General features: G+C 40.0%; 1 protein-coding gene across 2 annotated transcripts; it reads right to left on the bottom strand.

Annotated features, from left to right (window-relative positions):
• Positions 1 to 2,675: 2,675 nt before the first annotated feature.
• MYL9 (myosin light chain 9) lies at positions 2,676 to 20,276 on the bottom strand. 2 transcript variants are annotated; one of them, XM_051979247.1, is made up of 6 exons: positions 20,159 to 20,276; positions 16,950 to 17,037; positions 9,503 to 9,604; positions 5,715 to 5,921; positions 3,988 to 4,149; positions 2,676 to 3,587 (listed from the first exon to the last, which is right to left on the bottom strand). In XM_051979247.1, the coding sequence occupies exons 4-6, from the start codon at positions 5,896 to 5,898 to the stop codon at positions 3,415 to 3,417; spliced, it is 519 nt and encodes a 172-aa protein (XP_051835207.1). In that variant the 5' UTR covers positions 5,899 to 5,921; positions 9,503 to 9,604; positions 16,950 to 17,037; positions 20,159 to 20,276; the 3' UTR covers positions 2,676 to 3,414. The 2 variants fall into 2 exon arrangements, with proteins under 2 accessions (XP_051835207.1, XP_051835206.1); XM_051979246.1 differs by lacking the exon at positions 9,503 to 9,604.
• Positions 20,277 to 26,964: the final 6,688 nt, after the last annotated feature.

The following is a 26,964-nucleotide window of genomic DNA, read 5'->3' as shown; positions in this document are numbered from 1 at the left end:
ATCAGTCCCAAGACCAATTGGTCTCCCCCCTTCCCCAATCTAAAGTGAGTCTTCCTTAAGGGAAGATCTGAAAGGAAGCTATTAGAGATACAGTTCTTGCTTTATGTAAATTTACATGACCAAATTAAATTTTATAGGAAGATTCTGAAAGAAGTCCACATTCCAAATAAACACCTATGTTAATTTTGCGGTACATAACTGTGCTCTCTCTGTCCGCTCCTTTCCCTCATCTCAGCAATCCATGGCCTCCCACTCCGCCCCAAAAATCCAAACCCTAAAAAAACCCCTAAAAGCCCCCCAAAAAAAATCTCTGGTGAAAGCAAAAGAGATCCTGCCACGGATATGCTAAGATTAAGTGTGACGCTAATTCAGGGTTATTTTTCACTGGGTTGAGTTGAAGTATTCCCTGTATCAAAGCAGGCACACCCCCCCACCCCCATCCTCCTGCTCTGCTTCCCTGTTCCCCACCTCCCACCCTCAGGTACTTAGTTGTGCCTAAGATGAAAGTTTGGTCCCAAGGCTGAAAATTTGTAAGACACCTAATAGTATGCTGAGAGTACTTCTTCTCTTCCCAGAAGTTTTTCCCTCCCTTCCCCCACCCTTTGCTTTTAGGGTATTAGCAACAACTTTATCTGAGGGCAGTAAGCCTTTAACTTCTGATTGTTCCAGATTCCAAAATTTCTCTGCTGGTGTGTTAAAGAACATATTGGGATGGCCTGGAATCGGGTTCCAGTGAGGCTGTGAGGAATCAAGACATAGTTAAGAGTATAGTGGGGGGTGGGCGAACAGGGCAGCACTGAATGTAATGTCAGGAATTTGTTCAAATTTTGTTCAAAATTCAAATATGACTTTGGGGTAATTGTATTGTCCAAGCCTCAAGTTTCCTCATCTGTAAAATGAGAGGGGGTGGAGATGACCTCTCAATTCTCTAGATCTAATTTCTAACTTCCCTATAGTTCTGAGGTTATGACTACTTTACTTTAAACTTTGATTACTCAAGCTTAGCACAGGGCCAGGCAGAGTATATGGTTAGTAAATGTTGATTGATTGACCTGGCTTCCTAGATCTACCTGACTTGCTGTGTGATTGTAGATAAATCCCTTTTCTTCTCTGGGCCTTAGTGGGTTTTTTAACTCTGAGAAATTCTGGGACCACCTACTTGCCTGGCATCAGGAGAATGCATTTGTCAAATATAATGGCATAAGCCTGAGTGGAATTTGGTTATACCTTGCTGACCTGGCAAACACAGATGCCAGTAATGGACATGAGAATAACTCTTATTTCTGCTTTCAGAGACCAGCCTTTCCAGATGATTTTATGTCCACTATTATAGTGAGGCCCATAGGGGAAAATATTTCTCTAGGGTCACTAAGAAAATAATGATCTGTAATTAAACTCAAGTCCCAATCTCGAGCTCTGGATTCTTTCCAAACAGAAACCCAACCAGAAAAGTGAAGGGAAGAGACCCTGGGAGAGATGTGGACATAGATCAGGAAGTTAAGGCTCTTACCTACTTTATAGGGCCAGTCATTACCCATTTGAGATGTCAAGGAAGGGCCTATGAAGGTACTTAGAAAAGGTCTCAGGGATCCTCAAACTACGGGCCAGATGTGGCAGCTGAGGACTTTTATCCCCCTCGCCCAAGGCTATGAAGTTTCTTTATTTAAAAGCTCACAAAACCAAGTTTTTATTTTTACTATAGTCCGGCCCTCCATCAGTCTGAGGGACAGTGAACTGGCCCCCTATTTTAAAAGTTTGAGGACCCCAGGTAGACTCTACCTGATTTAGAGAGAACCAAGCAGACCAAGATAATTCCCTCTTTAAAGGCTTACAATCAAAAAATCTGTGGTCTGGTTGTCAGAAAGGCTTCTTCCTCATTGTAAAGGGTCAAGAGAGAGAGATCAAGAGGATTGCAGTGGGCTTGGAAGAGCCCCTCATATAATGGTTTTCAATCTTTTTGGTCTAAGAATCCCATGCCACTCTTAAAAATTACCAAGGATCTCAAAGAGCTTTTGTTTATGTATTACACTTATTGATATTTACTGCATTAGAGAGTAATATATCAATATTATTATGAAAATAGTTTTGACTAAAGGAGGAAAGGACAAAGGAAGCGGGTAGGTGCTCAGACTGTAATTTGGGATTGCTTCCTTAGTACAACACCTTTTCTAGATGAGAAACCAGAAGAGGGAAATAAGACTTGGCTGGAAAAGTCACAGGTGGCAAATACATTTGAACTCAAGTCCTGGCTTCTTTTTTCTTTTGGCGTGGGGAGATAAGATGCAAAAGAAACAGGATGCAACAAGATTTTCTGAGAGTGAGAAGAAAGGGAAGGTATGTTCTCCGTAATAGGGACATAGCTCAGAGGGACAAATGTCTTTGAGCAGAGGATCCAGGAGATTGCCAGGGCAGGGGAATAGAACAGGTTGGGGCAGGGTTACCATAAAGATATCAAGATCCAGCCTTTGGAGAAATGCCATTCCCAACCCCCAGGCACCCAAACTTGAATTCCCATATGGGTAACCCTCCCCAATCCTTATCCCCTTCATTGCACAGGGGACAACTGAGTCAAACTGAGTCACCTTGGGCTAGTGTCTACTCTTTCTTGCCCAAATCTAAAGTTGGCATTAAGCCTTGGAAACACATGTACCAGAACATATTACATTACACAGATGTATAGATATATACACATGTAATCACATACACATGGATTCATACAAGCCACACTTGGCTTTAACATGCATCGTGCACACCAATAGGCTCCACTTCCTTAGACACCCACTCAAACCCCATCTGGAAGCTGGACAGGTGCTGGTGCAATGCTCCTTTCCTTTGTGTACCTTGGGGGAAGCAAGTGAATGATGTTGAAGGGGCAGGGTGTGTGCAGGAGACACAAAAGAAACAGAGGAATATTTTAGGGTCCCCTGTAAGAGGAAGGAATGTGTTATCTTGGAATAGGCCACATTAACCAGATGAGGCAGTGGCAAGGGACTGGGGCTGAAGGAAAGTTGGTCCCTGCGGGCCACTGGGAAAGAGGACAGGTGATCAGCTTTGGGCAAGTCACTTAAAGGCTCCTTCCCTTGTTTGGAGCCTTGAATGATAGTATGTGGTAGAAAAGCTGTGAAGCCCCGGGTTGATACTTGCCAAGGAAGAGATCCACCTTCCCTGAATATCCCTTCAGGTAGGCTAGATGGCTCTAATCCCTTTGACAAAAATGAGGGACATCCATCCCCAAAGCTCAGGGGCTCTCAGCCGTCTTGCTCAGCAAATATGTCAGATCTAAGGTCAGGCAAGAGCTCATCAACCTTCCTGGTACATGGCAGCTGTGTGGAATGCAAGGGGCATGAAGAGCACGGAAGGTGGGAGTGGGGTGGAAGGGTGTGGTGAGAACAAGAAATGTTGAAGGTGAAAAGGTTAGTCATCCTTGTCCTTGGCTCCATGCTTCAAGATCCGGGTGAACTCCACATAGTTGAAGTTGCCCTTCTTGTCAATGGGCGCCTCTCGATACATCTCATCTACCTCCTCGTCTGTGAATCGGTCACCCATAGTGGTGAGCAGCTCCCGAAGGTGGTCCTCGTGGATGACTCCTGAGGGCAGGGACCCAGAGAGGGGAGGGGAGACAAAAAAGCAGAACCGTCTATGAGGCTTTTTTATGTTGGAGATAGGAGTTTCCGCAGATCCAGAATTCCTATCTTCCCTCCACTCCCCAAAAAAGGCAATGGGAGATTTATTTCTAGGTTTGTTGCAAATAAGTTCACTAAGAGGCAGTGGGTAATTTTAAGTCCTCCGGATGAGCCCTTAGCCCATTCAGCTCCTTGAAGTCCAGATACCAAGATGGGCTTGAGCTGGCCACTTCTGAAGAACTTAAAACTGCAAAACCTTCCCTTAGGTCCCTTGCCAAATTCTGAGATCCTATAGAGTAAGCTATTACATTAGGCAAGGATGAGATACTCCCTTAGGTCCCCGAGAAACTGCAACCCAGCCAACCTGAGGCCTCCTCATCAAAGCAAGCGAAGGCATTTCGGATAACATCCTCGGGGTCCGTCCCATTCAGCTTCTCTCCAAACATGGTCAGGAACATGGTGAAATTTATAGGTCCAGGAGCCTCACTCATCATCCCTTCTAGGTATTCATCTGTGGGGTTCTTCCCTGTGGGGGACACATACACATGATGTTTACAATGAGCCAGACACTCCTGGAGCCTCCTAACTCCTGTCTCCATCCTACTTTCACAGGACATCCCCAGTCCCTAACCCCCTCACTCTTTTCACTTCCAACTCTGTCCCCCAACCCCTCCCTTCAACCTTTTATTCTGGGGTCCTAGATGCCTTCACTGATATCTATGTATTAAGGAAGAGGAACAGCATAAAGAGAACAATGGATTTAGAGAGAGGGGTCCTATTTCAATTTTTATTTCTGCTATTTCCCTCTGGTGAGACTTTATGCAAGACCACATCCCCCTGAGTCTTAGCTCCTTTACCTTGGGAAAAAAAAAACAAAAAACAAAAAAAGAGGAGTAGCGATTTCTAAGGTTTTTCTCAATGCTACATTCTGTGATGTTGGGGTCTTCTAAGTCATATTTCCTGGACCTCCTGGGCTGGTATCCTTCTACTCTTATCTCCATCTATCTAAAACTCTGAGGTTCCCTGGCTTTTACTGTGGCTGGGCCATGAGCTAAGATACAAGACTCCTAGCTCCTATTCTTGGATCGCAGTTTTCTACCTGGGAGAGCCTACATATCTTTGTGGTGTGCCAGAAAGAGTCTTGGATTTGGAGTCAGGATATTGGTCAAAACTCCCTGATTTTCTAGGAGAGAGGGGAGGGGACTATGGGTACTGAATATTGGGTATATTCTCATATCATGTGATGGATCTGCCAGTTTTATTTGACTATTACAAAGAAAAGCTCATTGGCTTTGAGTAGGAGATGGGGAATCAATATGTCCCAAAATGACTCTTGATGTGAACAAAAGGAATCAATTAAATTTAAAAAATGTTTAAAGAAAAAAAAAACATGTCTCTAGACATTCATCTCCTTCTCTAAGCTAAAAACTTTTTGAGAGGTTACAAAATTACAGATAAAAGAGTATAGAAGTCACCAAATCCCATACTTTACCAATGAGGAAACTGAGGCCCCAAAGAGGGTAAGGGACCTGTTTGGGGTCACACAGCTAGTAACTGAGGCAGAATTTGAACTCAGATACTCCTGACTTAAAGTCCACTGTTCTACCCACTACAATACCTATCCCTGGACAAATTCGTCTTTCTCTTGTCACCAAAAGTGGAGTTCAGCATGGAATCTCAAGAGAGATTCAAGGATTGACAAGTGACTAAGAGCCACAAATATCCTTTACTTCCTTTTAAAAATTAGTCTTTCCACACTCTTCTCCCTCCCTAGGCAGAATTTAGGAAACAATGATTGAAGGAGAACTTTAGGAGGTAGAGGACAGAGGGAGAGCCCTGGCAATGGCATCAATACAATCCGGCTGCATCATTTTGCAGATGAGGAAACAGGTCAAGAATGGGGAAAGGGTCTGCTTTCAGACACTTTATGAAGATTACAACTTGTAGTATAATAGGAAGGGTACCATATTTAGAGTCAAGAGATCCTGGGGACCTCTAAGTTTCTGACCAGCTCTTTGAACTGGTTCCAGCTGCTTTGATAGAAGCCCTAGTCATTCACCGCCCCCCCCCCCCTGCCCCAGTAGCCCTTACCAAGGGAGGCCAGCATATCATGGAGATCCTCTTTGTCAATGAATCCATCTCGATTTTGGTCAATCATGTTGAAAGCCTCTTTGAATTCCTGAATCTGAGACTGGTCAAACATGGCAAAAACATTGGATGTCGCTCGCTGGGGACGTTTCTTTGTGGTCTTTGCTTTGGCCCTTTTGCTGGACATTTTGGCTTTTGGGAGGTCTGTGCCTATGAGGGCAAGGCAAAGGTCAGAAAATGAGAGCATTTAGTATTCAAGATCTCAGCAACTTTGGATGGCTTTCCCTTCATTAAATACCTCTAAACAGCAACGATGCCTGCTTCCCTAGAACTTTCCCAGTGCTAATAGCCTGTGTGTGTGTGAGTGTGTGTGAGTGTGTGTGTGTGTGTGTGTGTAAAGGCAGAGGGAGGAAATATTCTGGAAATAGGGGAAGGAAACCTGGCATAGAGATGGCTCAGTCCTGGAGAGTAATTGAGCACTGATAATTGGGTCAGGAGATAGAATTTAATTCAGCAAACAAGCATTTTTAAAAAAATTGATACATTTTATTTCTACATCACCTTCTTTTCTGAATAGATTCTTTCACCTCCCCATTCAATTAGCTGTCTCTTTTAACAAAACAAAACAAAACAAAAACACAGGGGAAAAGTAGTTTAGCAAAATTAAGTTATTCATCAACCCATTCTGGTAGCATATGCAACATTCCAAACCCATAGTCCCCCACCTTAGCACAGAAGGGAAAGGTGCATATGTTCATGTTTCTTTTTTAGGGATAAACTATAAGCCTTTATTTTTAAAGTAACATTTTAGGATTTTTTTTCCTACATTGCCTAAATTACCCATATTCCTTTCTGGTCCCCAAAAAGCTATCCCACAGAACAAAGAATTTGTTAAAAGAAAAAAAATTAATAAAACTGATCAATACTTTAAAAAAGGAGAGAAAACTCTCTGAAATAGCTCTCCCACTTCTGAAAAGGAGTCGGAAGGGGAGGTATCTTTCACATCTTGTCTTTGGGGCTGTCCTAGTTCTTGGTAACTTTGTGACATTCGTCTTACATTGTTTTGTGGTTATTCTTTTCATATACTTTACCAGAAACATTTATTAAGTTGCTATACTCTCAGATTAACTTCTAGCTAACCCCTCCTCCTCATGCTCCAGGAAATACTTGGAAAGATTTAACCCCTTTTAGCTCATGAGATTCCTTAACCATTCTATCAGCAATTTGTCATTCCCCTCCCCCAATATGCCTTCCATTTTCTAGTTCTGGAACTAGAATGAAAACCATACTCCCATTGTCAGTAGGAAGAGAATATCAGTCTACTAGTTTCCTCTCCTACAGCATCATCCTGGTAACTTTTCAATCCAAAATACTTCTCCCCAGGCCCTTATTCCCTTATGTATGGTCTTCCCCTATTAGAATGTAAGCTTTTTGAAGTTAGGGACAGTTTTCACTTTTGTGATGTGAAAATCCTATTTATCCCTAGTGCATAGCTCTGTGTTCAGGCCATTGGTGAGTGTTCAATAAATGCTTTTAAAATTCACTGATTTATTTGCTATATGTTAGGTACTGGGGGTGCAAAGATAAAAAAAAAAACCCAACAATAACTAAATGGTCTCTACCTTAAAAGAGCTATTAGCTATTAAGGTCTTTCTGTACTGGGATGAAAAGTCTGGTTTGATCTGAAAGGCCCTGTAAGGATGTTAGAATCCTCTTAATTTTCCACAAACATTTCCATAAACATTTATTAAGTTGCTATATTCATTGGCCCTAATTCTCCATAGGTGCCTTTCCTCTGGAGTGTCCTTTGTATTTTCAGGGAAGCGGGGAAAGTTTATCAACCTGGATATTTCCTTGGGTAACCTCAAATCCAATCACAAGGCCCTAAGTTGAAATCTCAGTACTAGTAATACCCGTGTTATGTGATCACAAGCAAGAGACTTAATCCATTGACGCTCAGCTTCCTCTTCTATATGATGAGGGGCTGAACTAAATGTATCTTTCAGTTCTAGATCTTAAATCCTAAATCCAAAACTGAACTCATTTTCCTTCCCTAAACCTATTCTTTCCCCAACTTCTTTATCTCCATTGACATTATCCAAGCTTATAACCTCTTAGTTATCTTTAGTCCCCGTTCCCTCTCTGATTCACCTCCTCAAGGCAGTTCACTTAATTGTCAAATCCTGCTATTTCTACATTGACAATACAATCAGTCTCTGTCCTCTTCTCCAACTCTCATAATGCCTACCATCTTTTCTGTCTGAAACTATTGTAACAGCTTCCTGACTAGTCTCCCTGTATCCAATTCATCTCTTCTCCAATTCATCCTCTACACAGAAAGAAACTTTCCCAAGACAACACTAAAATCATCATGATCTGGAAGACACCTCAGAGGACATGAGCGTGTCATTCCACTATTGAAAACTTCCAGAAAGCACCCTAATATCTACTGAATGGAGTTTAAGCAACTTTCTTAATCTGATATTTAAGGTCTTCCTTGTATCTGGATCTAGCCTTAAAGCACAACAGAACTAGAGTAATCATGGACCACTCCCTTTCATTGTTTTTCTAACTGATGAGATTGCTTTCTTGTCCCTCGTTTTCAATCTGTGTCTCTGTGCCTTTGACCATACTTAACACCTCCCCCCCCATATTCTGATCTTACTTTCATTAATAATAACTAATTAGTTAGCATTTATATATGACTTTAGGTAGCTAAGTGACACAGTGGATAGAGTTCCTGGTCAGAAGTCTGGAAGATCTGAATTCAAATCTGTCCTTGGATATTTACTAGCTGTGTGACCCTGGACAAATCACTTTACCCTGTCTGCCCTGGTTCCTCATCTTTAAAATGAGCTGGAACAGAAAATGACAAACCATTCCAGTATCCTTGCCAAGAAAATTCCAAGTGGGGTCAAGAAAAGTAGGATACCACTCTAAATGACTCAATGACAACATTGGGCACTTTTAGGTTTCCAAAGCACTTTGTAAGATATTATCTCATTTGAGTCTCACAACAACCCTGAGAGGTAGCTGCTCTTATAATATTCACTTTGCAGATGAGGAAACTGAGGCACACAAAGAACTAGAGAACATTACGAAATATAATTTTGATTACATTAAATTTAAAAAGTTTTCCTCAAACAAAGCCAATGTAACCAAGATTAGAAAGGAAGCAGAAAGTGGGGAAATTTTTTTTTTTTTACAGCCAGTGTTTCTGATAAAGGCCTCATTTCTAAAAAATATAGAGAACTGATATGAATTTATAAGAATACAAACCATGGTCTATTCTCAACAATGCAGTGATTCAAGGGAATTCCAATAGTTTGGAATGGAAAATGCCATCCACATCCAGAGAGAGAACCATGGAGACTGAATGTGGATCGAAGCAAAGTATTTTCATCTTTTTGTTTGTTTCTTTTCTTTCTCATGATTTTTTTTCGTTTTAGTCTGATTTTCCTTGCACAACATGACAAATATGGAAATATGTATAAAAAGATTGCACATATTTAATTGATGTCAGATTGCTTGTTTTCTTGGAGAGGGAAGAGGTAAGGGATGAAAAGAGAAAAGTTTGGAACACAAAGTTTTACAGATATGTATGTTGAAAACTATCTTTACATATATTTGGAAAAGAAAATACTAATGAGACTAAAAATAAAGAAACTGAGGCACAGAGTGAACTGACTTAAAAGTAGCAAATATCTGATGCTGGATTTGAACTCAGGACTCCAAAGTCCAACATTTTAACTAATGGGTGACCTATTGTTAAAATCAGTAAAATGGGTTACCTATTGTTAAAATCTTTCCTTTTCTTCAAGCTTCAACTCAGGTGATCTCTCTCCTGTGGAGCCTATACTGAATCCTGGCTAGTCTTCACTCCACCTTCTTCCCTTTACAAACAGTGGAAAAAACTTTGAAAAGAATCAAATTTCTCAGAATTTGCCCGGACCTTTTCTTTGGACTTATCTCGTTTCCTTCCCTGTAAGAGTTATTTGTGTTCTTATAGTCTCTCTTCTTCCCCCCTCCCCCACCTCCACCTTATTAAAAAGGCAAGTTTGTAGAAAATAGAACCTCCCATCTTATGTGTGTGTCTCTATGAGTACTTTAGTAGGGCCTTGAACACAGTAGGTGCTTAATACGATACGATACAAATGTGATATATGCTAGCTGATTTGGTATTGAGAGGGCTGTGTGTGTGTGTGTGTGTGTGTGTGTGTGTGTGTGTGTCCGTCCCTCCAGGCACAGGAGGGTTCAGCCAGGCTAAAACTGGGAGGCTGACAGGTTCCATAACTCCCTTGCTACCGTCTGCAGGCTCCTAGCTCTTTCTCTCCTCTTTCCTCCACTCCAGTTCTTCACTCTCCTCTCTTTTCCCTCCCCTCCGCCTTCATTCCCCTTCTCTATTCTCCTCTGCATTCTTGACATTCCTGCCCTTCTGAGCAACTCTGTCTTCCTCTTCCACCCACAGCCTGGCTTATCCTGCCTTCTCTAGAGGCCCGGGAGCAGGAGGTGGGGGTGGGGGAAGAACTGGAGGCCTGGGACCCTTGAGGGTCCTTTGCTAGGATACTCCGGCCTGAAATCCTTCTCTGAGGGGCTACGCCACTCATGGACGCAGATGACCACATCAGAAATCATCAAAGGTGAGTCTTCACTGAGACAGATAGCATCAAGTCTCAGCTCCCGAGAAGACAGAACCCGGCCCTGGAAGTCAGCTGGGTGACCTCCAGCAAATTGTTTCCTCTCTTTGGGCCTCATTTCCGATACAAAATAGGAGCAATAATCTTGACACTCTTTCAAGAACAGCCTGCACTCTTGTCTTATTCACAAGAATGTTATTAGTGTCCCCAGTGTTTCCCCATCTTCATCCTAGCCCAGGGTTTCTGCTGCACAACTGCTGCTTGGGGAGAGAGAATTCTTCTAAGAATTTAGCACTAAAGCTGTTTTTGTGGTGGCAAAGAAATGGAAAATGAGGACAGGCCGATCATCTGAGGAATGGCTGAATAAGTTATGGGATATGAAAGTAATGGAATCTCGCTGTTCCATAAAAAATGATGAACAGGCTGATTTAGAAAGGTCTGGAAAGATTTATATGAACTGATGCTGAGCAAAGCAAGCAGAATCAGGAATACTCTGTACACAGCAACAGCAAGATAATGGGATGATCAACTATGATGGACTTGCTTTATCTCTGAGGCTCAGTGATCCAAGGCAATCCCAATAAACTTGGAATGGAAAATGGCATCTGCATCCAGAGAGAGAACTATAGAGATTTAATGTAAATCAGTACATGCTATGTTCACTTTTTTTCTTTTTCTTCCATTTTTTTTCCTCTTGTGGTTTTTCCCTTTTCTTTTGATTTTTCTCTCCCAAAATGATTCATAAGAAAAATATGTTTAAAAAAGGTGAATGTATACATATATAATCAAAAATGTTGTTTTTTATATATAACTGAGGAAAATAAAAAGTAAAAAAAAAAATTAGTACTAGTGCTGTTGCCCTCAGAAGAGGTAAGAAAATATACTTTTCTCCTATTTTACAGAGGTTGTGGACCATGGATATAAAACACTGTATGTGCTCAGACTGAGTTAAGCTAACTCAATGCTTCCCCACCTCATCTCCCTTTTTATTTGTTTTATTTTTTGTTGGGATTATTTGGAAATTAAGATGATACAAAAACAAAAGTTATCAGTAATATTTAAAAAATATGTCAGTAAACAATTACTCAATAAGCATTTACTGAGGATCTACTATGTGCCAGGTCCTGGTGATAGAAATATAAAGAATTCAATAATCCCTAGTTCCAATGAATTTCATTCTATAAAGATAAAATATATATGCATAAATTGATGCATTTTGCAAGAGATTATAGGAATTAGCTGATAGATAATGAGAAAGGCTCCTGTAAAATAGAGAATTTGATGGGTCTTGAAAGAAGTTTTCCTTGAAGTAAAAGTGAGGAGGATGTGCTTTTCAGGTATGGCGGCCTAGACAGTCACAAAGAAGAGAAATGACATAGAGTAGGCCTATTGGGGCTACATACATACATACATATACATATACATATACATACATACATACAGTCATAGAAATCTGGCTTCCTCTCTCTTCACTCTTTTCTTCTCTCTTTCCTCTCTTTTTCTTTCCCCTTCCTTTCTGTCTCTTTTCCTCCTTCCTTCTCTCTCTTCTCCCCCCCTCTTTCCACATATATAGTTTTATCCTAGAGCCCATAGAGAACCATTACAAGTTTATTTATGATTAATACAAATTGTAAAAAAAAATAATTTGGTCATAAAACTGGTTATAGATAGAAACAGTCAATGATGATAGTTAAAGTAAAAAACAACAACAACAAGGGTATTACTAATAACACTGTTGGTGGAGCTGCTGTGAATTAGTTCAATCATTTTGGCAAATAAATTGAGAATTAAGCTAGAAAAATGGTGCAGTTGTTCATATTCTTTGACACATCCCAAATCTCAGCAAGTACCCCAAGGAGATTAAAAAAAAAAGGTTCCACATATATCAAATTATTAATCGCAACACTTTTTGTGAGGGGAAATAAAACAGAAATAAAATGCCCATCAGTTGGAGAATGGCTGAATAAACTGATGTGTGAATGTGGGATATATGAGTGTTAGACGAAATCATGATTATGGGAAATACAGAGGAACAAGGGGAAATTTCTATGAATTGATGCTGGGCAAAGTAAGCAAGTTCCTGAGAACAAAGTACTCAATGGCTATAATAATGTAAAAGACAACTATGTTAAAAGACCACTAACCTCAGATTAACTGAGCCCCAGAAAACAGATAAGGAAATAACCTCTCTCTCTTTTCAATTGAGAAGTGGAGGACTATAGCTTTGGAATGGTATGTACACATTGCTCAGGTCAATTATACTTAACTATTTTGTTAAGAGAGAAGGATTTAATGATAAGAGAACAGGGGTGGTGGTGGTGGGTGATAGAGGCCATACTAGAAAATAATTACATTATAAATAAAAAAAGGCATCGTCAATAAATTGAAAAAAAAAAATGAAGCAGCTCTCCATTGGGATTTCTAACTCAGTATGTGATTTTAGGCAAATGCTTTCCCTTCACTAAGTTTTGATTTTTCTCCTCTAAACGAGGTGTTCTCTAAATTCCCTTTTAGTTTGGATGATTCTCTTTTTGGTGTTTTAAAGTCCCTCTCAGCTCTGACAACCTGTGTTCTTAGGCATCTTCTAGCTGATACCTGTTCTAAAACTCTGCTCCCTCTTTCCCATTCTATATTGTAAGCATTTTGCCTCAATCTATATTTATTAGCATTATATTTAATGCTACATATGTATAGTATTATATAATTACATGCATATATTTCTTTATATTCTGGTCTCCCCCACAAGAATGTAAGTTAATTGGGAATAGAGATGTTTCATTCTTTGTTCTTGTATTCCTAGACCTGCCATAGTATCTGCTACAGAATACTTAGTGAATCCCCTCCAGTTCTGATGTCTATATTTTTTATTCTAAGGCTTTTTTTTCCAGATTCCAAATGGTCAGATTTTCCATTTTTAGGGTCATTCCCCTCCTTCCTCCTTCCCAACCCCAACCCTGATCTAAGGCCCAGTACAACTGGTACTCACTTCCAAGGATTGCTGCTTTGATGCCTTGCTTGCTCTCTCCCATGACCTTTTCTGCCCCATGGGTCTTTCCCATTCCACCTCCTTTCACCCCCCCCCAAGTAAGCAAGAATTTTTTGGCTCCTCTCAGGTTCCCCAGGGGATCAGAGATACTGGAAGCCCAGCTTACTTAAGAATTCCATCCCTTGGCTTTATGGGACTTTAGCCTCTTCCTCAAGGAATTCACAACCTGACCCTCCTTACTCATCTAGCCTCAAAAGGTAAAAATGTTCCTCTTTCCTCATTAGCTCCATCCTAAGGAGAAAGGGCCTGGTCCTGCATTTCCATTGGCACTGGAGCTCCCAGTTAAATCATTCCCTACCAATGTAGGTCATCCTTGGCTCTATATAGTCTTGGGGAGCTGAGGAGGATACTGAGATATCAAGGGTTAGGGTGACCCACTTACTTGTGTGTTAACTCTTCTTGACTATGGGATACAGAGCCTTTCTAACTCTGTTCTATAGCTTTGCTAACAGGTTGTTGATACTACATTCCTCCTAAAATCCTACTGAAATTGGAATTCTGTTTAGAATGGAGTAGAGTTGAAAATTTGTTCCCCAAAGACCTAATAGAGCTCGCAGAGGTCCTCAAATTTTTTAAATAGGGGGCCAGTGCACTGTCCCTCAGACTGTTGAAGGGACAGACTATAGTAAAAACAAAAACTGTGTTTTGTGGGCCTTTAAATAAAGAAACTTCATAGCCCTGGGTAAGGGGGATAATCGGCCTCAGCTGCCGAATCGAATCTGGCCTGCGGGCTGTAGTGAGGACCCATGCGGCCAGAGTCAGAGGGAGGTAGTTATGTGATTATGGAACTAGACGGGCCTTTAGCAATCACTAAATCAAACTCCCTTTTATGAATGTGAAAACTGAGGAAGAGAAATGGGGACTTCACTAGGATCCAAAAGGGAGGTAGTATAAGGCAGGAGTCAGCCCCCCAATTCAGCGTATTAGTCAATGTCTACAGTCAGGGCCAGGGCAGAAGCTTAGCCTTTTCCTCCTGGCTCTGCCACTAACTTAACTTTCCATATGACCTTGGATAAATCAGTTCCCTACTGTCAAATGGGAATATTAATATCAGCAATAATATTAATACTTAAGAGGATTAATGAACAATTAATTAATATTATCAACAACAATATATTAATCCTTAGCTTGCCTCCTTTCTGGGGCTATTATAAAGGAGAAAATGGATGGAAAAATGTTGTAGTAATGAGTTATAGTTTCACACAAGTAAAGTCAGATCTAAACAATTGGGAAAATATAATTGCTCATGGATAAGTCAAGTTAATGTAATAAAAATGACAATTTTACCTAAATTAGTCTACTTGTTCAGTGCCATATTAATCAAACTCCCCCAAATTATTTTATGCAGCTAGAAAAAGTAATAACAATTCATCTGAAGAATAAAAGATTAAGAATGTCAAGGGAATTAATGAAAAAAAAATACAAAGGATGGTGGCCTGTAGCAGTACCAGATCTAAAACTCTATTACAAAGCAGCAGTCATCAAAATCATATGGTACTGGCTAAGTGGGATAGATTAGATATACATGATACAATAATCAATGACTATAGTAATCTAGTGTTTGATAACCCCTCCTCCCCCCAACTCCAGCTTCTGGGATTAGATCTCATGACTTGACAAAAATTGCTTAGAGAACTGGAAAATATTATGTCAGAAACTTGGCATAGATCTATGTTGGAATCCTTACTAACTGCTAACTAATTAGAGTTGATCTAATCTTACAAGAAGATGTTTTGGGCAGAACCTGAAACAAGGTACTAAGTAGAACTACCCATAATCCCTCTCTCTGGAAGGAGCATAAATAGGCCAATGGGCCAGTCGGAGACTTCTTGAGAGGAAGACGCTACAAGTGGAGATTTCACGGGAATGACATGAAGATTGGAGCTGGCTGGAGGCTGAAGAAAGCAGAGGCAGAAGCAAAGGACAAAGCGGCAAGAGCTCTTGAAACCAAGCAGAGAGATAGGCCTCTAAGCTAACCGGGTTATATTGGAGATAATAAAAGATTTGAACTTTTATCACCTGGCTGCGTTTTGAGAAGAAGAAGCTCACCACATTTTGGCGCCCGAACAGGGACCGATTCAGATCCATCTGAACCAGATCACAACAGATCTACATCTCATACCCCAGATGTAAAGAGGGATACTATAAGCAAATTAAGAGAGCAAGGGATAGGTTATACATCAGATCTTTGGAAAAGGGAGGAATTTATGGCCAAAGAAGAGCTAGAGAATATTATGAAACATAAAATGGACAACTTTGGTTATATTTAATTTAAAAGTTTTTGCATAAACAAAACCAACGCAGCCTAGATTAGAAGGGAAGCAGAAATCTGGGGAAAAATTATATAGTCAGTTTTTCTGATAAAGACCTCATTTCTAAAATATTTAAAGAACTGAGCCAAATTTATAAGAATATAAGTCATTTCCCAACTGATAAATAATCAAAGGATATGAACAGGTAATTTTCAGATAAAGAAATTAAAGCCATCTATACTCAAGTGAGAAAATTCTCTAAATCACTATTGATTAGACAAATACAAACTAAAACAATTCTGAGACACCATCTCATACCTCTCAGATTGGCTAAAATGAAAGGAAAGATAATGATAAATGTTGAAGGGGATGTGGGAAAACAGAGATACTAATGCAAGTATTGATGGAGTTGTGAACTGATCCACCCATTCTGGAGAGCAATTTGTAACTCTGCCCACAGGAGTATAAAATTGTTTATACACTTTGATCCAGCACTACTGGGTCTGTATCCCAAAGAAATCAAAAGAAAAAGAAAAGGATCCAAATGTGCAAAAATGTTTGTAGCAGCTCTTTTTTGTGGTAGCAAAGAATTGGAAAATGAGTAGATGCCCATCAACTGGGAAATGGCTGAATAAGTTATAGCATATGAAAGTAAGGAAATATTATTATTCTATAAAAAAATTATGAATAGACTAATTTTAGAAAGGCCTGGAAAGATGTACATGAAGTAATACTAAGTGAAACAAGCAGAACAAGGAAAACACTGTACACAGCAACAGCAAGATTGTGTAATGATCAACTATAATGGATTTGCTTCATCTAAGGAGTTTAGTAATCCAAGCCAATCCCAATAAACCATCCAAATACAGAGAGGGAACTATGGAGACTGAATGTAGATCAACAAATATTATGTTCATTTAAAAAATTTTTTTTCTGTTTTTCTTTCTCATGATTCTTCCCTTTTGTTCTGATTTTTCTGATTCATAAGGAAATGTGTAAAAAAAATGAAAATATGTCCATAACAAAAAAAGTTGTTTCTATATGTAACCAGGGAAAATAAAAATAAAAAAAGTTATAGACATGGAAGGGATAATTGTAGTGTCTGAGATTCTGAGGTTTATAAGATTTAAAGTTGGAAAGGACCTTAAAGACCATCTAGCCTGATCCCTTCTTTTCTATAGATGAAACTAAGGACCACTGACTTGTCCAGGGTCATACAGAAATAAATAGTCAAGTCTAGATTAAAACCCAGAACTGCTGACTCCTAACCCAGATTTTTCCCAATATAATATCTATTACTAACTTGCTTTGTGATCTTAGATAAATCTCTTCCCGTCTTTGGGTCTCAGTTTCTTCCTCTGTGATGGTGTTGTTTTCCAGGTGCTTTCTGGCTGTAAAAATAAAAGAAAACAAAACTCTATAATCCAAAAATAGTTGGATCTTCATGACTGTTTATTATGAACAAATGGTCTGTGTTTATGGTTTATGGTTTAAGTAATACAAAAATGGAAATACTAGAAGTGTTCAATGAAAGTAAACACAGCATCATTTTCATTTTTATACACTGTAGCTTTCCCTAAAGCCCTCTTCTGCTGCCTCTTTTTTTTTTTTTTACTATAGAAACCACCTCCTAAAACATGTAGTAAAAGTTAGTAAAGGAACACCCATACTCATGAAATCATGGATCCTTGAAGCATTAAAGGAAAAATAGATCTTCTATGCTCTTGTCTGAACTAGGAAAGAAGAATGGGATTGAAGAGGAACAAGGGAGAGAGAAAAAGAGAAGGATCAAGTTAAACAAAAAGGTTTATGGGGGTAATGCAAGGATCAAGCTCAGCTCCAGAGAAGAAAGGAGAAAATGTATTTCTTTCTCTTCTTTGCAGAGGTAAGAAATCTGTGTAATAGGGCATAAGCATAAGCTCTGTAGACATGTTAGGAACAGAAGAGATGACTTGGAGTGGTAGAGGAGAAAGAACAAGAACAAGTGAGATAAAAGAAGCAAGACTACAACAGTGAGTAAAGATGAGAAAAAGACCAAGTAAATAAGAAAGAAGAAGGCAAAGAAGTAAGGCAGTAAAAGAGGAATAAAAAAGAAGAGAGGGGGGAGGGAAGGAGGGAGAAAAGAAAAGAGGGAAGAAGAGAAGACAAAAATATAAAGAAAAAATTCAAGTAAGAGATAAGAGGGAAAGAGAAAAAGAGCATAACAAAATGAATGAGAACAAAAATGAGACAGACCCATTGAAAGAAAAATTGAGTGATAGAAAGGAGATGTAGTGAGTAGGAGATGGATGAGGGAACTTCTAATCAATTAATCGCCTCTTAGTGAAATTACAAAAGGACTTGAGTGAACACACTTAGTTAACTTTTTTGAAGGTATGAAGTTCTTCAGCTAAACTTGATGGTATTGCTAGATGGCAATGTAGTAAACTACATTGTGGATAAAAGATTCACCCTGGAGTCAGAGAGTTGAGTTCAAATCTGACCTCAAACAGTTGACATTTAACTAGCTGTGGGATTCTGGACAAGTCATTTAACCCTAATTGCCTTCCCCAAAAAACAAACTTGATAAAGTTAGAAGACTTGACTCAACCTTTAAGACACAAGCTGAATCAGGAGATAGTTCTAAAGCTTGTGAGCTATGCGATTAAGAGCTGAGCTTTAGAGAGGACCGTCCCAGTAATGACCTATGTAGTGACCTATAAGTTCAGCACAGCTGGACTCGGGGAGGGCAGCATTAGAACACAATCAGAAGAAAGAGAAAAGATGTTCAGGGCTTGCAGCGCTGATGTATAAACTGCCTAAATTGCTATCCTGTGTGTACCTTTCTGCTACTATTACGATCAGAAGCTACCTAGCATTTATGTAGCCCTTTAAGGTTTCCAATGCATTTTGCAAGCTTCTCATTTTATCCTCATAACCCTAGGAAGTTTGTGCTATTTTACAAATAAGGAAACTGACACTGATCCAGACAGATGACTATATGACTTATCCAGGTTCAAGCTAGTGTCTGGAACTGGGTCAGGAAGACCAGGTCCAGTGATTAGTTCCCTGTGCCCTTTAGCTTCCAGATATTATACATATAGTACTAATGTACTATATGCATCTCACTCTTTCTACTGATACTATGTGTAGTTGTGGGAAAATGCACCTCAGATTTATAGGAATAATGTTTTGTAGCTACTGTTCTTCTAACCTTTCTTTTTCTTTTTTTCTTTTAATTAGAAAAAAAAATTTTGGCAAGGAAGTGAAAAGTCACACCGTTAATAATTGTCAAATAACAGAGGCCACATTTGAACTCAGGTCCTCTTGACTCTAGGTCTGTGCACTATCCACTGGGCAATCTAGCTATCTCCAAGATGCTTTTTCAGTAAATACCTTGGCTTTGAGCCAATTGTATCAACAGGCTGATTGTTAAAGCTAAACATACTCATAGGGACCCATAAGCTATAGCACATCTATCATACTTAGAGCTTGTAAGTTCAATTTGGGGAGGAAGAACTTTATATCTAGCTATTTATCTGAATTTAATCTTGGTCCACTCATATATATATATACAAATTGAACACATAGATCTCTATACAGAGAAAGATGAATTTAACCTTTGTCCCTTACCTATAGATATATGGATTTAAGCATATATATGTATGTGTGTATACATACACACATACATCCATAATGTATTTAACCTTATACAGATGTATATACATAGATGAATTTAACCTTAGTTCTTTATCTATAGATATATGGCTATATATGTATATGTTCAACATTAGTTCCTTATTTATTGCTGTAGATATACAGATATATAGATTTAACCTTATATAGATCTAGAGATGGATTTAACCTTGGTCTCTTCTATATTTTTATATATAGATATCTCCATGTCTATCTATCTATCCTGTCTTATGAGATAAGGGAAAATTGTCAATCCTTAGACCTATCTCCCAATGCCTTCTAATGGAGGCTATTCCCTTTCTGGGATTCTGTAGAGACGATTCCTGCCCGAATAGGCACGGGAATGTAGGCCTTCTGAGTTCCCTGCCAGCTTTGAGATGCACTAACTGCTCACCACTAACTAGACTTCCAACCTGTACCCATTCTCCTTCGAGGTCTGGATTCCCACCCCTCAAAAGGGGACTCTAAGAAGCCCTCAGGGACTCATCTCCAGCCAGCAGGGAGGTGAGTCTGGGTTCCCTAATATGACTAACAACTCTGCCCGTTAGGAATAGTTCTCAGTTTACCAGAATGGGGAGGTCCCTGGACTGGGAGTCAGGAAAACTGGAGCTGGGCCTGACTTGTCCATGATCTCATTGTATGAACTTTCCCTCTGCCACTTAAGAGAGATAGCTCAGAGATCTCTAAGCACCTTCCCAGCTCTGATGTTCTGCCAAGGCCTGGCCAGCATCAGATATTCCTGGACAGTTTCCCCCTCCAGATCCAGAACCATCTCATCCCCACTTTGCTCCCTATCTCGGTACAGTGGCCAGAAACAGAGGCTTGGCTAGTTCCTACCTGGGTCCCAGGGGTCCGGCAGAAGGAGCAGAAGAAGCAGCAGTTTGGGCAGAAGCAGGGAGGGAGTGAGTGCAGGACTCAGCCCCAGCTAAGCCCAGTAGCCCCAAGGCCCAGCCTTACCCCGCCCCAATCAGGCCCTGGCCATACAAGGCAGAAGAATGTGTGAGAAAGGAAGGGGGGGAGAGATAGGCAGATAGGAGGGTGGGGAAAGAGGCGGAACAGGGAGTAGGAAAGGACCAGGAGGAGTGAGGGAGAAAGGGACTCAGCCTTATATAGCCAAGAAGATGGAGCTAGCCCTGATCCTGGGAACATTAAAGGGAGACAGAAAAGGCTAGGAACGCACGAATATAAACAGGAAAGAGACCCATGGAGATAGAGGTGGAGAAACAAAGAGACATAGAAACAGACAGAGAGAAACAGAGACAGTGACAGAGACCGACAGAAACCGAGAGGGAAGGGGGGAAGAGCAACAAAACAAGTGAAAGAGATGGAGAGATGTAGGCACAGAGACAGAAATGCAGAGAGCTAGTCTGTCCCACTCACTAAGTGCTAATTGTGTGCCTCCTCTGTGCTTACTGCTGGAGATACAAAGAAAGGCAAATATTTAGTAGGGTGTAAGTGCCTTGTGTGCAAGGACTGTTTCACTTTTGTCTTCCCAGACTCAGACATATTCCCATATAGCTAATCGTGTGATAAATAAATATTCCCGCAAATCTAATCATTTGTTAACTAAGCATGTCTTCCATCTTATTCCTTTTCTCTACTCCCACAGCCATTCCTTTGGCTCATTCTCTTATTCACAAGTAAGTCATGACCCTAATGATGTCATTGATCCTTCAAGAACAAAGGACAAACAACAAAAACATCACCTCTCACCTAGATTATTGCAATAACCTTCTCATTCAGTCTATCCTCCCCAGAAATGCCCAAAGGATTGTCTTTAAGCACAGATGAGACCATGTTGTTCTCTTACTCAAGAAGCTCCAAAGGCTCCTATAAGCCTCTAGAACAAAATAGACTCTGATTAGTTCTTAAAGCCTTTCACAACTTGGTCCCTTGGTATCCTTCTGATGGACATGGACATGATCTGGCCAAGATGAGCTTCTTAGCCCCTTACACAGCTTCCCCACCAACAATGTTTAGTCTTCCTTCTCGGGAGCCTTAGCACAGGCTGCCCAGCCAAGTCCAGCCCTGAACTCTCTCCTCAACTCTACCGCATAGATCTGCTTTCTTCCTTCTAGAAAAAACCCAAGTACCCCCTTGAGCTAGGTGGACATTTTCTGATTTTCTTTTCCTTCCTCTTAAATGCCTGCAATCCCTAACTACTCTGCATTTGTTCTTTTTATATTTATTGTATATTGTGCGTTGTTGTGAGTCAAATGAGTAATTGTAGAATTTTAGTAACGTCTAGCACATAGTAAGCATCATATAAATGTTAGCAGCTATTATTCTCGTTACATAAACTTATTCTCTTAGAATGTAAATTACATAAAAAGGATTTTGCTGAATTCCTTGCAGTTGTATTCCTCCCCCTCCCTAGTACACACTAGGCACTTAACCACCTGTTGATTGACTGATTGGACTCAATCTTGTGATGGAAAGAGCCATCGACTATGGAAACAATGTGGCTCAAAATGATGAGATGGGAGAATTGAGGGTAAGAGATCCCCTCTGGTCGGTGGCGCAGATCCCTTGCAAAAGAATTCGCAAACTTTAAGTTTGTGGCAAAAAGGGGATTTATTTGCACTAAGAAGACAGCTTGCTAAGACAGTTTTCTTAGTGGGCAGGGTCCTGTTAGGACTATTATAAAGATGGGTTTACACTGAGAAAAAATATCTTGTACATTGTACATTGTAGATATATTGGGACTGCTTTGATCTTTGGCCCCAAGCAGGGGCCAACTCTGGATGAATCTGAGAGAGTGATTTTCAATTCAATTCAATTCAATTCAAAATGGAATGGGATCACTTATTTTGCGAGTTTCCTTTATGGACAAGAAGGTGTGCTCCTCCTAGAGGAGAGTTTGAGACCCCAATCACTCTTTCCCCACAGATTAAAAGGGGACACAGTTCACATCAGGGCCTTTCAACCCTTCCCCCCCAAAATCTCAGTTTATATCAAAAGCATAATTTTTTCACCTTTTTTTGGTGGTGTTCTTGTTTGTTTGCTTGCTTGTTTTTTTTTTTTTTTGTTATGTTTTTTTTCCCTCCTTTGGTCTGATTTTTTTTGGGGAACATGATGAATTGTAAATGTTTAGAATAATTGCACATTTGGATTACTTACTATCTGGGGTGAAGGGAGGGAAGAAAATCTGGAACACAAGTTTTTGCAGGGGTGAATGAAAACTATCTTTGCATGTATTTGGAAAAATAAATAAACATCTATCTATTTATATAAAGAAATAGTGCATTTCACATAGTAGGTGTTTAATCACTATTTGTTGAATTGAATTGATGGCTTAGATGGGACTTCCTGTTCCAATACTGACTGAATCAGAAGGCCACTCTTCCAGATCTGAGATTCTGTGATTTTGAACCCAAAAGAGACACATATTGACCTAGTCCTAGGAAAGACAGAAACTGAGACTGAGATAGAAGCAAGGAGAGATACAGAGAGAGAAGTCATATAGAGTTAGACAGAGAGACAGTAGGATTTAGAGAATGGGGTGGGAGGTAATGGGATGGTATAAAGAACTGAAACTTCCAACTTCTCTTCTCCTGGTCCTGCCACAAAGTGAAGTTCTCTGGCCTCTCTCACCCCACCCCTAACCCTTACCTACAATTCTCTTAACCCCAAACATTGAGCCAGCATTAACTTCGAGAAGAGCAATTCCAAACATGTACTAATAGAGTAATTGTTGAATGGGTAATTAGCCTTACATTCTCAGTTGTCTGATTCAAGTGTACTTATTCAAAGTTTCAGTCCTTTACAGGATGGGCTTTGAGGGAGACTCCAGAGGTAGAATTGAGAGGGTCTTCAGCCAAACTTATTACTTTCTAGGATCTCTGGGGTCCTCCTAAGATCAATTCTACCTTCAGTTCCCATTCCTTCCCTTAGACCTCTAAGTCGTTCAAATGAATTTAACTAAATTTGATTAAATAAGCATTTATCAAGCACCTTCTGTGTGCTAGGGTGCTGTGCAAAGGTAGTAAGGGATACAGAGAAAAGGCTTTGCACTCAGTGAGCTTTCTTTCTTCTGGGGATGGGAGACATCAAATGACTACAGAGCTTAGGAGGGGATCACTCCCAAGTTTTTGAGTGTAAACTCTCAGAGAGGGAGAGGTATGAGGGATGGTGTAGTTCATCCAACTTTTGGGAATCGACTAAGAGATCTCTTATCAAGTTATCCATTTTCTGTTTAAATCTTGTATCCATGTTCTCCAAGACAGCTCATTCCACTTTTGGACAGTTTAGAAAGTTTTTCTTTAGACACAGCCATTGTCTGTTCCAATGAAACCTTCTACAAACTTCATGTCATTCTGTGCACTGGAAAAATTATGGTGGCCCAGTTGATGGGAGATTGGAGATAAGAAGACCAGTTAGGAGAGGTTATTGCAATAGTAACAGAAATTAGATGATGGCAGTGTGAGTGGAGAGGATTATAGAATCAGAGTATATTGTATATGGTGCTAAATTCAGGATCCAGAAAACCTTTCAATCCCTTATTCAAGGAACTGATCATATCACTTACTCTCTGGGGGTCTCATTTTCTTTGTCTGTAAAATGGGATAATAATCTTTGTAATTCCTTTCTGTACAAGTGTTGTTAAAAGGCTCAGATGAGATAATGTTCATATTTTAAAGTTTTATGTTATTGTTGTTACTATAGGATAGTAAGACTTAGAATTGGAAGGAATCTTGGAGATCACTTAGTCAGAACTCTTTTTTTTTACAGATGAAAAAACTGAGGCCATAGAGGGAGAGTAACTTGTTTTAAATCCCAGTAAGGAGAGAGCAAGGAAAGGTGATAGGAGAAATCTTATGGAGCCATAATCCTGACCAGTGGTACTCAAACTTTATTGACTTCAGGATCCCTTTAAATACTTAAAAATTGAAAACCCCTTCCAAGAGCTCGTGTTTATATGGGTTCTAGCTATTTATATTTACCATATTAAAAATTAGGATGTCTTGGTATTGCTATGAGAATAATTTTGATTTCATGGAAAGACTCTAGATCATGGGTCTGGAGTTGGAATGTTCTCATTTTACAGATAAGGAAACTGAGGCACAAGGAGCTTGTGCCTTGCTCAATATCACACAGGTAGCAAACACTGTAAGAAGCAGAGCTGGGATCTTTGACCTCACATGCAACATTTTTTCCACTATACGCCATTTTCTCTCTATAGATCTTAGTCAAATGATTAATGAATGAATGAAAAAGAAATTTAATGAAAATGAAAAATGTGTGCCAGGCACTTTATTAAATGGGGGGTAAAATTACAAGAAGCAAGAGGGTCTCTTCTCTGAAAGAACTTACATTCTGATAGGAGACAACAGAAATAAGGGATGAATAGCCAGAAAGGCAGCTAGGTGGCCCAATGAATAGAACGCCATTGCTCAGCCCCTGAGTCAGGAAGATCTGAATTTAAATGTGACAACAGACCCTTATTAGCTGTGTGATCCTGGACAAGTCACTTAATCCTGTTTATCTCAGTTTAATCGTTTTGAAACATGAGCTGGAGGTGGAAATAACAAACCATTTCGATATCTCTGCCAAGAAAATCCCAAATGGGCTCACTGAGAGTCAGTCAGAATTGAATAAGAAGCTGGAAAAGGATGTTTTTTGGTCTAGAAAGCCCACAGGAATGATGATAGAGTCAATTGATTAATACTGATTAGGTGGGGGTGGGAGGAGAGTTGAGATAACATCAAATTTTTGAGCTAAGGTGATTTCAAGGCTGGTTAAGTCCTTAAAAAAGAAATTGAGAAGGAAAGAGGAGGAAGGACACAGAGTTAGGGACATAGGGTGCCAATTTCTCTTTTTATAGCACATTAAGCAAATAATAGAAACAGCTAAGATTTATCTAGAACTTTGAGATTTCCTTGATGCTTCATAACAACTTTGTGAGGGAGGAAGGAAAGAGGATCAATTTTAGGAAATATTGTTCTGCAATTTAAAATAGGGAGGATTGGAAATCGGGGGCCTGTGTTCAAATTCCAGCTCTCCAAGAATTTAACCTGACTTTTCTTTTTTAATCTGTGTTTTCTTTCCATGCTTAGATCTTACTGGGCCTCCGTGTCTCATCTATAAAATGAGAGGTTCATTAATCTGGGGTCATTGAACTTCTTTTTTAAAATAGTATTTTATTGTTTTTCCTAATTACCCTAAAGACAATTTTAAACTGAACTGGTTTTTTTTGGAAGGTAATGAGTTAAGTGATTTGCCACTGCTATTAAGTGTCTGAGGTCTCATTTAAACTCAGATCCTCCTGACTCCAAGGTTATTTGTTTTGTCTATTTCAACACTGCCCCAGGACTAGCTTTTTAAAAGAATTTTTGATTATTGTACTAAAACATAAAGTATATCTTTTGTAATTGAGAGTGTTTTTCTGTCTTTAAAAACATGCCGTGAAAGTGATTTGTCCACATTTGTCCACATCTGAGCACAGGGCAAGCTCAAGTCAGAGGCAGGCTGCAAATTCCGGAGTTGCCTGACTACAGACAGATTTACCATTCTATCTGCCACTGGTCTATTGTTTCTCAAAAAGGATAAAGACTTTTTGGACACCCCAGGTTGGTATTCAGAAGGACCAGGAGATAACCTCTTTAAGACTTATGAGATCACTAAGATGATCTCAGAAAGAGAAGAGGATCTCAGGAGACCCCCATATTAAGAAGTCAGGAATGAGGAAAAGGGTTAGGATGAAGAGATCAATTTAATTTCAAAATGCTGAAATAAGATCTAAGTTAATTGGTTAACAAACCAACAAACTCAGGAAGGAGGAGAAAGATAGGGGGACAATTACTATTGTGGAGTTCTGTAAAACCAAGGGAGTTTCCATAGGGAGAAGGATAACCAGCAGGGACTAAGGGTGCAGAGGTCAAGGAGGATGAGAACTAGAAAAAGGGATAGAGGAGTGAGTTTGTGGTGAGAATATGGGGGAATGAGAGGAGAGGAGAGAGAGACAAACAGAGAGACAGGGAAATACAGAAAGACAGAGACAGAAATACAGAGCGACAGAGAGAGACAGAGACAGAGAGAGAGGCAGACAGAAAGAGAGAGAGACAGAGAGAGAGAGAGAGAGAGAGAGAGACAGAGAGACAGAGAGAGATAGAGAGACAGACACAGAGACAGAGAGAGAGAGACAGAAAGAGAGAAAGGAGAGAGAGACAGAGAGAGAGAGAGAGATAGAGAGAGACAGACACAGAGACAGAGATAGAGAGACAGACACAGAGAGAGAGAGAGAGAGAGAGAGAGAAGAGAGAGAGAGAGAAAGGGAGAGAGAGACAGAGAGAGACAGAAAGAGACAGAGACAGAGAGAAAGGCAGACAGAAAGAGACAGAGAGAGAGAGAGACAGAGAGACAGAGATAGAGAGACAGACACAGAGAGAGAGAGACAGAAAGAGAGAAAGGGAGAGAGAGACAGAGAGAGACAGAAAGAGATAGACAGAGGCACAGAAAGAGAGAGAGAGAGAGAGAGAGAGAGAGAGAAGAGAGAGAGAGAGAAGAGACAGAGAGAGAGAGAGAGACAGAGACAGAGATAGAGAGACAGAGAGAGACAGACACAGAGAGAGAGAGACTGAGAGACAGAAAGAAAGGGAGAGACAGAAAGACAGAGACAGAAATACAGAGCGACAGAGAGAGAC

Source organism: Antechinus flavipes, chromosome 2 (genome assembly GCF_016432865.1).
Source record: "Antechinus flavipes isolate AdamAnt ecotype Samford, QLD, Australia chromosome 2, AdamAnt_v2, whole genome shotgun sequence".
NCBI classification, from domain to species: Eukaryota; Metazoa; Chordata; class Mammalia; order Dasyuromorphia; family Dasyuridae; genus Antechinus; species Antechinus flavipes.
This window is presented reverse-complemented; position numbering and strand designations above follow the sequence as displayed.

Coding starts and splice junctions, on each gene's coding strand:
- MYL9 (XM_051979247.1), bottom strand. CDS start 5,898: ATGTCCAGCAAAAGGGCCAAAGCAAAGACCACAAAGAAACGTCCCCAG. Junction 4,150..5,714: donor TGATATGCTGGCCTCCCTTG/GTAAGGGCTACT, acceptor TGTCCCCCACAG/GGAAGAACCCCACAGATGAA. Junction 3,588..3,987: donor CTTTGATGAGGAGGCCTCAG/GTTGGCTGGGTT, acceptor CCCTGCCCTCAG/GAGTCATCCACGAGGACCAC.